The sequence below is a fragment of the Neopsephotus bourkii genome, unplaced genomic scaffold, assembly GCF_033783945.1.
Source record: "Neopsephotus bourkii isolate Nb327-2 ecotype Australia unplaced genomic scaffold, CSIRO-AGI_Nbou_v1 NB_1535, whole genome shotgun sequence".
Taxonomy (NCBI): domain Eukaryota; kingdom Metazoa; phylum Chordata; class Aves; order Psittaciformes; family Psittacidae; genus Neopsephotus; species Neopsephotus bourkii.
This window is the reverse complement of record NW_026902011.1, coordinates 157,780-171,726: the sequence shown is the minus strand read 5'-3', so window position 1 is coordinate 171,726 and position 13,947 is coordinate 157,780. Positions and strand designations below refer to the sequence as shown.

Genomic DNA, 13,947 nt, shown 5'->3' with positions numbered 1-13,947 from the left:
GTTTTTACTAAGGTAGCAAAATGGAAGATTTGAGTTATAATTTGGAAAATATACCTTAATTTCAAGAACCCACGGTTTGAAATAATCAGTCTTCTCAACTTCTAGTGGTTCAAGCAAAGGTTCCCACACCCCAAACATCTCATTATAATAGTGTACCTGTCAAAATACAGAAGTCAATTAGGAAGTTAAATTCAACTGTTACATCAATGGAAGCTCTACAGGTTTTAAAGACTTAGAATTCTGGTTTACAAGTATATTAGTTACTTTGGTAACATAAAAGATTTATAATCAGATGTCACTTAGAGCTGAGTCTATACTGCAAAGACCCACTTCCAAATAAGCAGTATAAGGTATGTCACTTGAAATATAATTTTGACCTAAACTGTAGGCTTATGCACTGGAAGTGCCTATAAAAAAGAATCTACCTACAACAACCACTGAATTTTATGCCACTAATTTCCAAATATGAGCCACTGTGAATATTTTATATACAATATTGGTACCACATAGTATTTTATAAAAATGACCCAAGAATATATTCTACTATAACCTTAAATAAAGATTGTCACGGCATTTTAGCCAGCTGATACTCCAAAATCTAATACTGATGACACAGGCTTTTGAGAAGTTTGTACAGAATATAAATGTGAGATTGTATGACACCAATTACTGCCATTAATACATCTAATAATTTAGATTTTAACTATCTTAACCCTCCTCATTCCCATCGTGCTCCCACAACATATATCTGTAGGAGTTCAGTCATCAAATGTAAGGATTATTTTCCTCTACTGTCTAAGTAACATAACATATTTAATATCCTAAGAAAACTTTTATTTCTTATGTAAGATTCCCCACCTCTAGCTCCAGACGAGAACGTAGGTTGATTAAAGTACTCCAGTTTTTTACTTCCCCGAGAAATGAGGACTTAGCTAAAAGCATCGGTACAGTTCGGTGTCCAACACCAGCTTCAAGTGTTATAAAAACAGATTCTACATTCATTTTCAATGACTCTCCTGTGGGAACCAGTTCAGCAGTTGGATTCGTATCTTCATTTTCATTTGATTCTTCAAGAAACCACATTTTTAGATTTTTTATATCTTTCTTATTCCACAGGTCTGGAGGAATTGGACTGATCTCTTCTTCTGTTGTTTCTGCAGTTTGATAAAGGGCTGATGTAATAGTAATTACTGTGTTTATGATTATTGGTGAAACCTACAATTAAAAATTGGAATAATTTGAAATGAGAAGCTTGTAAAGGCAAAAGCTACTTTCAGAAACAAAATTATAATGAATATGTTAACACTAACAAAACACTTCTGTTCTCTACAGGACTTCTATGTTTGAAAACTCATTATGATCCATAAAATACAGTTCAAACTATGCAGATTCTCAGCCCCTGCCTTTCTTCCAGATGGAAGCTTTCTAAACTACATTATTCAATGCTCTATTTGAACACTTCACAACTCATCTCTACAGACTAGGCCATTTTATAAAACACAGATTCCAAAACCAAAACACTGTGACACAACTGTTAATTTTCAATTTTGTTTTCACATGCTAAACAGATAGCTGGACCGATAAAGAACAAAAACAATTCCCCTCTTCAGTCATTCCTGATGTTTTTTTTTGTTTCCTAAGAAACATGTATCACAAGCAACTTCAAAGCCTTCAAAGTAGAACGTAGTAGAGAACTAAAAATATACTGAAAGTGTACCTACTTTTATTGTTAGAGATCTAATCGTCAGATCAGCTGTCTGTGGATTAGAACTTGACTGTTTCATTTCAAAGAAGAAGTCACAAGGCTGTAATACCTATACAAAAAAATAAAAACAAATAGAGAAAAAAACTTTCAAAAATCATATACTTTTTAAATGCTATGTATCTAATGTACTGAAAGGAAAAGTAAACGAAAAAAAAGGACAGTTTCAGAAGCATCACCTCAGCCACTCATAATTAAATCATTAAAGATTCAAACGCTATATACAATAAAATGCATTATACTTTAGTAAATCTATTCTTTAGGTAATGCCTGCTGATGTCTTCAGATACACCATATTATTATGCCCCTGACTTCTGAGAATCAGACTTTTCAGTTAAGGGCAACACAGCAACAACAGTTACTGTTTTCCTGAATAAAAATATCACTGAATCATAATCACTCAGTTCCAGCTTTATTTTACAGCCAGTCCTTGCATACTCTCACTTGCCAAGTGTTACAATCTAATCTACAGCACATTATATATAAATACATAAATAAATAAAAATAGTGCTATGTGATTAATAAAGCACTCAGATGTAGTTAAGACTTCACTGAGGCTGTATTGGCAGGAAAATTTGTTTTCCAGTCCCTACCTAAGATATGTCTTTCAAAAACTTGGGACAATATAAAACCTTCACATCAGTATCAGCCTTCAGCAATCTTGTGATCTTCATATAATATCATATATTTTCTTTCTTCACTGAAGGAGGGCATAGAATATAATCTGAATTTCTATTTATCCAACTATTTTCCCAGACTGAAATAGTTATTGTTTACAGAAAACCTGGGTTCAAATATTTCCTTATGTACGGGTTTTCAAATGAGGTAGTTAATGCCGTTTCCAGCTTCTAGGCTTCATTTTTGACCTCTACTCTTCTACTACTCAAGTACTTTTTTGAAATTTTTGAAGGTGGTACCATTTTAAGGATCAAAACTAAAGCCCTCTGAAGTCTTTCCCTTCTTTATATCACAAGCATCCTGCTAAGTACAGGTCTTTGTTTCTACAGTCTGAGACAAGAGATTCTGGCAGAAGATATTCCTGTAAGGTGGAAAGCTTGGTGTCAAGCCTTTTAATTGCTTTTTACAAAGCTAGACACATTTGTGCCATATTCCCCAGCTACAGAAATGGAAGTTCAAGCAGCGTTGCACTGTGTTGTGGCTATCAGTGAAAGTACATCACTTTCCCAATAATTAGACTGTCAACAAATTAATACAGTCAAAAAATCTGTCTACCCGAGGAGCAACTAAGCTGCTGTGGTAAGTGGAAGTCCTAATTCTTTGTACTTATAGCTTTAGTCTTTCCTACATCGTTCCACAGAGTAAGTTGGCATTAATCCAGAGCTGCAAAGACTCATTCTTCAAAATTCATCTGTTTTGAGGACAGAGGTAACAGTTGGCTATACTGTCAAATTGCTTTTTTTTCCTCTGACTTCACTAGGTATAGTGTGTTTAGCTGTAGAGGCAGAAAAGCTCCAAGAAGCTCCAGAAGTCAATACATTTCACCTGGTCATTAAAACTAAAAAGTCTAGTTCTGTTGCCAAAATATAAACAGGCAGTTTTAATATAATGGATCTATGGCATACAGTAAGTAATATATTTCATAACACATACTTCCCATTTGGCATTCTGTAACTCATGTTGCTATTTAACACAAAGTTTTAGATTGAAAGTATTCCAAATTTATGATGTTGCATTTGAAATAGTGCACACTCATAAAATTCTATCATTTTGCTTCTACAGAATGCAAAAGATTATTAACATCTTACTCTTCTGGGCTTTTTATTTTAGCTTGACTTACTAAGCAAACCTCAAAACCACAGATCAAGATGATGCTTTTGGCGTATCAGACAAAACAGAATAAAATCAACAAAATAAGTTAGCCAAAAATTTTACTGATATGTCTGTAATATACATTCTAATGATTAAAGCTTCAGAAATAACTTGCATTCTCATAATATAAGTTACACAGCACCTGTTGAATACAAAGTGGATGTTTACAAACTCACCGTAGTAATGTTCCCTTTCCTTTCTTCTGGAAGAAATGGGCATGCTTTCATTTGTAACTCCTTAACAGCAGCTGTCATGCTATACCTTTCAGGACTATTTTTAATGAAGACCTCACATTGTGTTGTAACCACCAATGCAGGAGCATCGCTTCTTGTTAAGTCAGCCACAAACACAATCTCTGGATTTTTAACAACAATGTTCATTTCCATTGTAGATATAGGCTGCACAGGTGCTTCAAAAATATAAATTAAATTAGATTATTTTTTCACAGATTAAATTGTCATTATTTACATCTCTCAATTTACAGAGATATTTTAAAGATCTAGCATTACTGGTGTCAGAAAACCTGTAGATCCCAATGACTGAAATATTTCTAGGCTCTTCACTGGAGATACAAAACCATTAAAGCTTTAATACACTTTCAGATACAATGAAAGATTCCACAAAGCTTCCTTGTCAATCAGTATCACCACTATTGTTACCTCTATTATCAGCTTCACTAAATATCTACATCAGCCAGCTACAACAGGGTCTTATAAAAATGCTGAAATACTGGACCTATTTTCTGCCCTCTGGAGTGGCAAAACCCATTTTTCCATAAGACAGTAATGCAGCATTTAGTAGTGCTTGATCTAGCCATTTGCAGTTCTAATATACTTCTATGTAAGGCTTCTTATGATTAGATTTTGATCATCTATTAAATAACCACAGCAGGCCTACACGAGGTGGACACGACAAAGATAATCAGGGTACAGGAAAACAAACAACAACAATAACAATAAACAACCCACAAAAAACCCACAAAACAAAACAAAGACAAAACACATACAAAATAAAAAATAAATTAAAGAAAAAAAAAGAAAAAAAAAAAGAAGACTTGCTTTGCAGACCTGATGTGAACTACAATGGCCTGGAAGCATAAATAGTTCATTTCCTGCTTTGATGCTCTAATGGGCTAATTCCTGTTGACAGGTATAGGGTCCTGCACTAGAAAAACCTTGGGCACTCAAGCTAAAAGCATGTTTACTGGTATAGAGAGAAACACACATCAGCAGACAACTGAAATGACAACACTTGTAGGCAGCTGAGTTCATACGCAAGCATAATATAAATATGCTCCATCTTTCTCTGGAAGGATGAAAATGATGATGGCAGTAATCATCATTATAAACTTTGTTGAAACTGCAAAGATAGTGACTGCCAGCTGTAATTGGTCTCTTCCATTTTAGTTGATTTTGGACATACATTTTTAGGTATTTCCTTTGCCTGGTAAGACAAAGCTTCATCTAGAAATAAAGACCAAGGGACATGAACTGATTTCCAGGATGCAAAGAAAGAAGTGTCAATTGTTAAAAGCATTTGTTCTATATGCATGAACACAGGAAATAGCATAAAAGGAGTATTATAATTTTAAAAATAGTATTCTAATACAAAAAATAAATGGACATTTAAATGGAAATTGAGATTTTTTTTCCAGTATATTACCTTGTTCCTTTGAAGGTATTGACTGTTTGAGACTTTTCTGTGCAGCAGCACTTTCTGCATTAGCCTTTAAAAATATATCTGCAACAGTAAGTAGAAACTCCATGCTTGCACAAAGGTATATCTCTTGAACAATCACATCAAGAACCGTGCCATCTCTCCCCTGCTTATAGCTTATATCCATCATAACTTTCTTGTCAAATCCATGTTTCATTTCCACCATTCTGAAAGACCATTAAGGTAGAATTTAATGACACAATAAAAAACAGCTAGTTCTGAAACACACTCAAAAGTCTCACCCCAATAATACATTAACAAGAGTGAGTTTAAAATGGAATGCCAACAATTATTAAAATTGACTGATATAAACATCAACATAAACTGTTCAACTTCAAAACTAGGTAGATTCCCATACACTGGCAACTAAAGGTCTTCATAATTTTAACAAGTCATACCATCACAATTCTGTGTTTACATATCAGAAGCATAGTTTACTGATTTATTTTTTTTTCATAGGGAGGAACAATCTTAAGTCTTACTTAGCAGTTTATTAAGGCTAAAAATGAAATTTGTTTCTCCATGCATTTATTAATTTTATATCTAAAGTTTTGTTTAATTCATATTTTATTGGTTTCTAGCACTTATACTGGTCTTATAAGCAACAACATAAACAAAAGGCATATAAAACACACAGGTCTACTGTGATATGTACTTTAAGAACCACCTGCACCGAAACAGCTGCAGTTTTAATAGAATGCTAAAATAGGAACATTTGAAACTCTTGTCAAATTTCAATGAACAGTACTTTATGTCAAAACACAGACCTTGGTGTAGCCATCTGGATTGACTGTCTTTTATCATCCAGTGTGCAGTTTGCCAGCTTGACTGAAGCATTCATTGAACCATCTGATAACATTTTGACAGCAGCTGACATCAAACCTAATTTAAACTCTGCAAGCTTCAAAAGGTCATCTCTCTGATCCAAATTTGTAACCTGCTTAAATCAAATGAAAATATGTTTGTAGACCTGCTTACAGGTAATGGAAATAATACACAGTTGTCAGATACAGCTTTCTTCTAACTGGTAAAATTTCTAATAATAATATATTAAATCTACCAGTAATTCAAAAGATGAATTCAAAAGACATTAACATACAGAGAAAAAAAAAAAACAAAACCAAATTAAAAAAAAAAAAAAACACAAAGCTTTACACTTCTAACAGCTTGCTGAAGCAAGTTTACATTAGTGAGAGGGAGACAGTGTTCGAAAGAAAGTAGAACTGTCACATGCAATTTCAGTTTGTTTGCTGTTTAAAAACTACACAGTGTACGGAAAGACGCCAAATAAGAAATAGTCTCTTGCGACTATGTAGTGTTCAGCCAGATACTGGAAAATTGTTCAGAAACTTGAATAACAGACTAAAAGTTTAAAATAATTACTAAAGTTTTAGGCAGAAATCTGTTGACAAGTTTTGTAAATTTAAACCAAGAGTAATAATAACGTATTCATAGTGTAACACAAATTTAAAATCTCGCTCCACAATTTTATTTATATATGTGTTTGTGTCCACACATGTCTAACTAAAGAACAGGCTGCATCCCTCTGCATTTTCTTCTTTCTAAACTGTATTTTAAACTAAGGTAAGTTTTCAGCAAATTTTTAGTAGGATCACAGAAAATGCCATATATTGTGTGCTACCACTGATTATACTATTTCCATAACGTTTGCCACAGTAATTAGTTAAAATAGCTATTTATCATTTCCATCATGTCTGTTACTATTGTTAGAAATAATTTCCTCTGCTCATACATTAAACTATTCCTGTTCAGAATTTCCAGCACTCTATGCAGCCTTGAAGTTGTTTCTTTCTCTTTGTAACCAAAATTATATTTACCTGTTTTGAATCTGGACTATACAATACTAAAGTCAGAGAGTCGAATCTGAAGTCCAGTTTTAGTGTTGTTTTTATTTTCATAGATGAATGCAATTCCACCACAGCTGATGTCACAACAGTTACACCTTTTGTAAATTAGAAAAACACTTAATATTACGGAATATTATCTGACTGCAAACAAGGAAAAACTAAAACCTACATCCTCACTAATGACACTATAAAGACGTCACCTTCCCCTTGCTTTCACATATAAATCCATCCACAATAAGGGTATGTTTATCGTACTCTCTGTAATTATTTTTTGCAAAAACCACACAATGTTTGAGAATATAAAATACTCCGCTTATATATTCTATATGCAACTTTTACCATCTTTAAGAGACATAAATGTACAACTTCCCTTAATGTTACAGTTCTGTGTGCAAGAATGTTACAAAAAATACAACTTTACTGTCTTCTTTATTTGTTCATCTTGCCACTTTTTGCCATTTTTCATGTTTAATGGAAGAGTTGAATAAAAGATTCTTTTCTTAACCTTACTTGCTTTTTTTTTAGTCTCTGATGAATAGTTTATGGTTCTCTACTGAATAAGAACAACTTCCAGGGATGACAACATTATGACAAGATGAACAGATCTAAAACTGAACAGCAACAGAACCAGCATGCACAAGAATGAGAGCAACATACCACCTTTCCTAAACTGGGATGTTACCAAATCCAGCTGACAGACTTTTACGTGCTCACTGCATTACTGCCAGTGAAACAAGACAGTCATAACATTAAAATACATCATGCTGTAAAACTCACTTCTATAGTCCAGTTGCTTCTATTCATTATCGTTTGGTACCGTTCAAACCACAACGTCAAGATAACAGAGGCATACTGTTAAAAACAACTGAATCTGGCATTCTTTCATAAAGGCAATTCTAACTGAAATAGTAAATTGGCAGTAATGCCTAAAAATGCTAGACCACATGTAATTTTGGAAAACATTACCTGCAGAGTGCTGTGAAGTACTATGAAAATCACTACATTGGCTAGTCGTATCTTTCGGCTCTGGTAAAGATGTTGATGCATCAGAGCTTCCACCTATATTTTCATTTAGTGTCCTCAATATTGTTGTAATATCTTCCTGACTGAGAATTAGCTTAAAAAAATAATTTAAAAAAGGTTGTTATTAAACTCAGAACAAATCAGTTCATTAAACTTTTGGTAACTAAAATTAAATTTACAAACAAACATAAACCAAATTAATATCATCTGAGTCTCTGTTTAGCAAACTACATAATCAAGTAAAATTTATTTCTCAAATCCACACAGCCCCTTTTTGCTTTGATCTATGAACTTTCTTTACAAAGCTACAATTTAGGAGTTGAATGTTAGAAGTTGTACTCATATAGTATGACTTACAGTCGCCCAAAATCGTCCACAGTTAAGTCACAAGGTACTTTAGGTATTAGTTACTAGTTCTATTTCAAAATTTGGCAAATTGGTATTACTCATATGACTTACAAACATTTTATTTTTCTTAAGTGAAATTTAAATGAGCACATGCACTAACTCAGAACTTGTGACAAGTCTGAATTCGGCAGGTGATCATGCTGCTAATGAACAAGCCAGTAAACCCCCACTTTTCCCAGTCCTTCTTTGAAAAATACTGGCTGGTAAAAGAAGGCTTTAACATTATATCCAGTTCTAATTAGCAACAGTAAGAGACAGTACAAAGTCTGCCTGCAGTATCACAGATGAAATAGCTTAGATTAGAACAGACAGCTATTAACTTCCCTTTTCCCCATGAAATGACAAAATCTGTTCTACATCTCGAAATAAAAAAATACCCCAGGGAACTTGGATTTTTATGGACAGAAAACCAAATCAATTTTTCATGGATATTTTAACACCTGCTTTTAGAAATGAGTGCTTACATTCATAGGCTTGAGTAGACCAGATATTTCAATATCGGGAACTTCGTTATACCATCCAGCAGCTAAATTTCGCTCAACAACTACTTCCAGATTGAGTGGCTGCAGTAACTGTACTTCAGTTTGTAATAAACCTTGCTCATAGCATGACCTGTGAAAAGAAAGAAAATGCTCCCAACTTGACATACTTCATTTACACATTCTAAAAGACTTCTGTCTTTTCCTCATATTTTTGAATAGTACTGTAAAACAGTCTTCATACTACTAGTATCTCTAGCTAAAGCCTCACTCCAGCAACTAGATACTTTTTCTTGGCAGAGGAGACACTTCAGCCACATAGTCCTAGTATCTCTAGCTAAAGACTTAACCAACTAACTAGGTATCTTTTCTTAGCAGGGAGGAGATACTTCAGACACACAACACACTAACTTCTTGCAAGTTAGGACCTCTTACCTCTTCTCCACTGGAGAGCAACTGCTTCTTTCTTCAGTATTCTTCAACTGTGTTTGAAAATTCCCTTCCCTCTCCCTCTCCAAATGTCCTGCCCATTTTCAAACACTTCTTTATGGCTATGTGACTTGGTATCTTTTCTGCTATGTACAGAATCATAAAATCATTTAGGTTGGAAAATATCTTTAAGATTATCGACTCCAACTGTTTACCTAACACTGCCATGTCTACCACTAACTTGTATCCCTAAGCACCTTGAAAATTCCATCAAAATCGCCTTCACAAACCAATATAACCTGTTCCAAAGTAGTGAAGGATGCATAAGTCTGTTATTCTACATAATATTCCCTAAACAAACATTTGCTGCTATTTAAAAATGTGTAGACTGCTCTTCATCAAAATCATACATATTAACTGCTTTTACAAATTCTTTATTAATTTGTAGTTGTATTTCAAGATCATAGTGTATCCATCAACATCAACTAGTCATTTTGATAATAACCTCTCAAAGCTCTCCAACTTAAACGTCCCATGTTTTTTTAAATGTAAGTTTAAAAAGAAAATCTTAATATATCACCTGTATAACTTTAGTTCACTCAATTTCACTGTCATAGAGTCAACAACAGGAGGAAGATTATACTGTGTTTTTGTTTTAGAGATAAAGAACCGGTTCTTCACGGTGATTAGACCAAGATCTGCCACCAGGACATTCGTAGACATTGCCGACTGTGGAACTATCACAACAGGTGCTTTAATATTGATATCTAGTGCCAAACGGGAACTACGCTCTGCTAGTTCTTTTACACCTGTAGCTGCTTTCTCTGCTGCTTGAACAGTTGCCTCAGTAAGAGCTTCCTTGGCTGCTTGAAAGTTATTTACAAAAGCCTAGTAAAAGAAAACAGATCCTGGGATTAAGAAATACACTACTTCAAAAGCACTGAAGAATCATAGTTTTTTAAACAGCAAACCACCCTGAGATACTCTTTTTGCTATGCACTTTTCCTGAATTCATTAATAGGATAATCTCCCCAGAAATATGAGAAAGACTTCATACAGATAAAAACAAATTTCCATACTATATACTTGGTAAATCAGGTATTAACAGCAATAACCCTGTAATATGACTTGTATGAATTATGTTTTGCTCTATTCATATGGACATTAGAAGATATATTTATTTAGAACTCATGGAAAAGGCATTAATCTTCTTGGTTTACTGCCTGTATTTCAGTGTTAAAAACAATGAACAGAAAATTACTAACTATAATAGCAAATACTGTTGCTTAGCCACCTCTCCACAATGAGAAGCATATGGAGAAGTAAATAGCCCAACCACCAATTCAAGTAAGTTTTTTACAGTAGTATGTAAGATTTCTTACATAAATGGGCACCACCCCATATGGGATGTTTTACCTTTTTCTAGGTCTGACAATGTTATCTGAATGGTATAGAACAGCACCTGGAAAATTTAACTTACCAAAATAGATGAAACAAACTTGTTGACAAAAACTACTTGAATACACCCAACAGTCAGGTAAATACGATTATCAACAACATTCATATTTGTATATGCAATGCCATCTGTAGCATTCACATATGATATCATTCTAAAGTTGAAGACTTCTTTTCCTGTGATATAAAGAGCCTTAGGAAAAAAAGCAAAACAGAAAAAAAAGAAGTGTCTGCTGTAAAAAAACTTACAGTGGAGAAACTGAATTTCAAAGTGAAATGTAGTACTTCCATTTCAGTACTTCACATTTCCAAAACATTTTTACTTTAAATATTTCAACAATAAATTAAATAAATAAACAAAAATCCTTTAAGTTGATTAAAATATTCAGTTATAATCTCAGCTGGAACAATTATGTCCATTATGTCAACAAAATAAGGAGTGTAAGGAGTAGATGGGAGCACAGTTCCACAAAAATCAATGTCAGCCTAACAGTTGCTGGGTGTAGGGGCACAATGACTCTGCCTATATAGAAAATAATGCTCCCACCAAACGCATAAAATACTATTATAAAGGAAAAAAAATTAATCACAGCTAAAGGGCACAAGTCCAGAAAGGAAAGTCAATTGAACATCTATATGCCATTCAGAAATCAATTACACATGAAAACGCGTACCTTTTTGTACAATGCTGTCTCATCAGAATCCACAATAATGATGTTCTTCAATTTTGCAGTTACTTCTGTTGCTGATTTTTTCATAATCACTTGGCTATCCAGACCTTAAAAAAAAAAAAAGGATTGCAAAATCTAGAGATGATTATTGTTACAAAGTTTTGTGTCTCTGTGATTGAAGTTTTGTTCCTACCTTCAATGTGAATTTCAGCTATTCTATGTTTTTTCTCGCTAATAAAGATACGTAAACAAGATAAATCCGCACAGATATTGAGATCAATAACATCTTCGTACTTCGATTTTTTTGATGCTGTGGGAAACGTAAAATTATAAAGTTAGAATTCTTCAAGGACGAGATGTAATATTTTAGGATCCCTTTCCCAGAGCTTTGTTTGAATCAAGCCTGCAGCACTGGCAAAATGCAGTGCACTCATACTAGCAAGTACAACACAAGGGAAGTATATACACAGAATTGCATATGTAGGAGTCCTTATGTACTTCAAAAAACCATGGTAATCAACATGACTGCTTTATTAACTGCAGGAAATACACTTTATAGTAATAAAATCTGTGAAGTGGAGAAGTATATATACCCTGAAGAAAATTTCTCATTTCAAAAGTCACTGACAGGCTCATAAAAATAGAAAATATTTGTTTTCATCCTTGCATAAATAAGTAAAGAGAGAGGAATTAAAAGAGAGAGAGAGAAAAGAAACTTACTTAGTTTCTTAAGAACATCCTTCTTCTCCTCTGTTTTTTCACAGACTGGTTCTTCTGCAGCTTTAGTTTCTTGTTTGGGTAGAATATTATTCAGATAGTTCATAGCATTCAGCAGAGCTTCAGAATGCAATTGAACATCTAGAGATGAAAAGTTCACCTAAAAAAACAAATTATATTTGTCCAATATGCCTATCTCCCCACAGTGAAACATTTATGTTAACAAAAAAAAAAAAAAATCATACCTTTATTTTCTGTAGAACATTCTGATAAATAGCTTTTAGTTCTGGTCCATTAATATCAGCCTATTCCACCAAAATTGCATGTAAAACAAATAAATCAGGAGGTTACTAATTTCACGGGATCACAGAACCATTAGGGTTGGTAGGGACCTCTAGTGGGTTTTGAGTATTTCCGGAGGAGACTCCACAACCCCTCTGGCAGCCCGTCAGAGTACTCTGCCAGCCCCAATGTAAAGAACTACAGTTTTTTTTCTTACCTTTATGTATTCCAGAGTAAGAAGATCATCATCTACATTATCCAAGGTAGTAATTATGAAAACTGGCTTGTCATTATCATCTTAAAAAACCCAGAAGGAAAAACAAAAGAATTACTTTTTATAAGAAAAAAAAAAAGGGGGGGGGGGGTTTGTACAACTCTTAATCATCTATAGACTACAAACTAGACTACTAGCTACCATTACTATTTAATCACAAAATCTCTTCTCTAGAACTAAAACAGTTAGATATTTACTAAAGTCATCAACACTAAAACATATTTACCAAAGCCGTTCTAAGAGAATGAATTCCCGAATTCCTTTTGCCTTCCCCATCCACCCCCTCCATTTAATTCAGGGAACAAATCTTCCTCAGTTGATAAAAGAAAGCCCCGCAGGCTTTTTAAAGACAAATTCACAGTGTTATTTGTGAATTATTTATTATCAGATTATAAATACTTACCCATATACTCTGGGCACAACAGAGAAACTTCACGAAGGAAAGCACTTGCAGTCACGTCAAATCTTCTTAACTTCAGTTCAGTGCCTAACTTAATGATATCAAGCTCCAACACAGGTGTCTCAGTATTATCAATACGACGGCATAGTTTAATTAAGACCTAAAAAACCCCAAACAAACAGAAAAATTTAAAAAAGGTACTGGATTATCCTCTTAGTTTTTATATAGCATTATGTATTTATGCATATTTTACTGGTTGACATCCACTTATCGTTTGACTTTACAGAGCACATGCTTTGAAAAATATAAACAGTTCAACAACCAAAATGCTGGAATACCGTTTGCTGCTATTTTAACAAAAACTTCAAACATACATACGTGTAGTATCAAAGCTACACCTACATGAGTGAACTTGCTTTTTTTAAATCTCTGTAAAGCATTTAGTAATGTTCAACCCTGTCAAAACCAGATTTTTAGTCAGAATAAAGAATTTACTGCTTTCACTGGAACTTCTTTGAACTGTCCTTGTAAGAATTAGATTCCCAAGCTGAATATCAGCCCAAAGGATTTCCTACTTTTTCAGCCATGTGCGACAAAGACCTTTTTTAATAAATTCCTACATGGGCTGTTTTT

General features: G+C 33.7%; 1 protein-coding gene across 7 annotated transcripts in view; it reads right to left on the bottom strand.

The window, feature by feature from the left end:
• Positions 1 to 13,947, bottom strand: part of VPS13A (vacuolar protein sorting 13 homolog A) — a 103,407-nt gene that overhangs the window by 47,843 nt on the left and 41,617 nt on the right. For 4 of the 7 annotated variants that reach the window (XM_061370296.1, XM_061370298.1, XM_061370301.1 and 1 more), the window contains exons 26-42: positions 13,318 to 13,474; positions 12,858 to 12,937; positions 12,604 to 12,663; positions 12,362 to 12,518; positions 11,835 to 11,951; positions 11,645 to 11,748; positions 10,996 to 11,163; positions 10,096 to 10,403; positions 9,072 to 9,219; positions 8,143 to 8,293; positions 7,147 to 7,271; positions 6,076 to 6,248; positions 5,255 to 5,475; positions 3,769 to 4,001; positions 1,722 to 1,814; positions 859 to 1,215; positions 55 to 156 (exon numbers count right to left, since the gene is read on the bottom strand). In XM_061370296.1, the coding sequence (XP_061226280.1) occupies positions 55 to 156; positions 859 to 1,215; positions 1,722 to 1,814; positions 3,769 to 4,001; positions 5,255 to 5,475; positions 6,076 to 6,248; positions 7,147 to 7,271; positions 8,143 to 8,293; positions 9,072 to 9,219; positions 10,096 to 10,403; positions 10,996 to 11,163; positions 11,645 to 11,748; positions 11,835 to 11,951; positions 12,362 to 12,518; positions 12,604 to 12,663; positions 12,858 to 12,937; positions 13,318 to 13,474 (2,754 nt within the window). The remainder of the gene's footprint in view (positions 1 to 54; positions 157 to 858; positions 1,216 to 1,721; positions 1,815 to 3,768; positions 4,002 to 5,254; positions 5,476 to 6,075; positions 6,249 to 7,146; positions 7,272 to 8,142; positions 8,294 to 9,071; positions 9,220 to 10,095; positions 10,404 to 10,995; positions 11,164 to 11,644; positions 11,749 to 11,834; positions 11,952 to 12,361; positions 12,519 to 12,603; positions 12,664 to 12,857; positions 12,938 to 13,317; positions 13,475 to 13,947) is intronic. The other 3 variants (XM_061370299.1, XM_061370297.1, XM_061370302.1) reach the window with 1 other exon arrangement.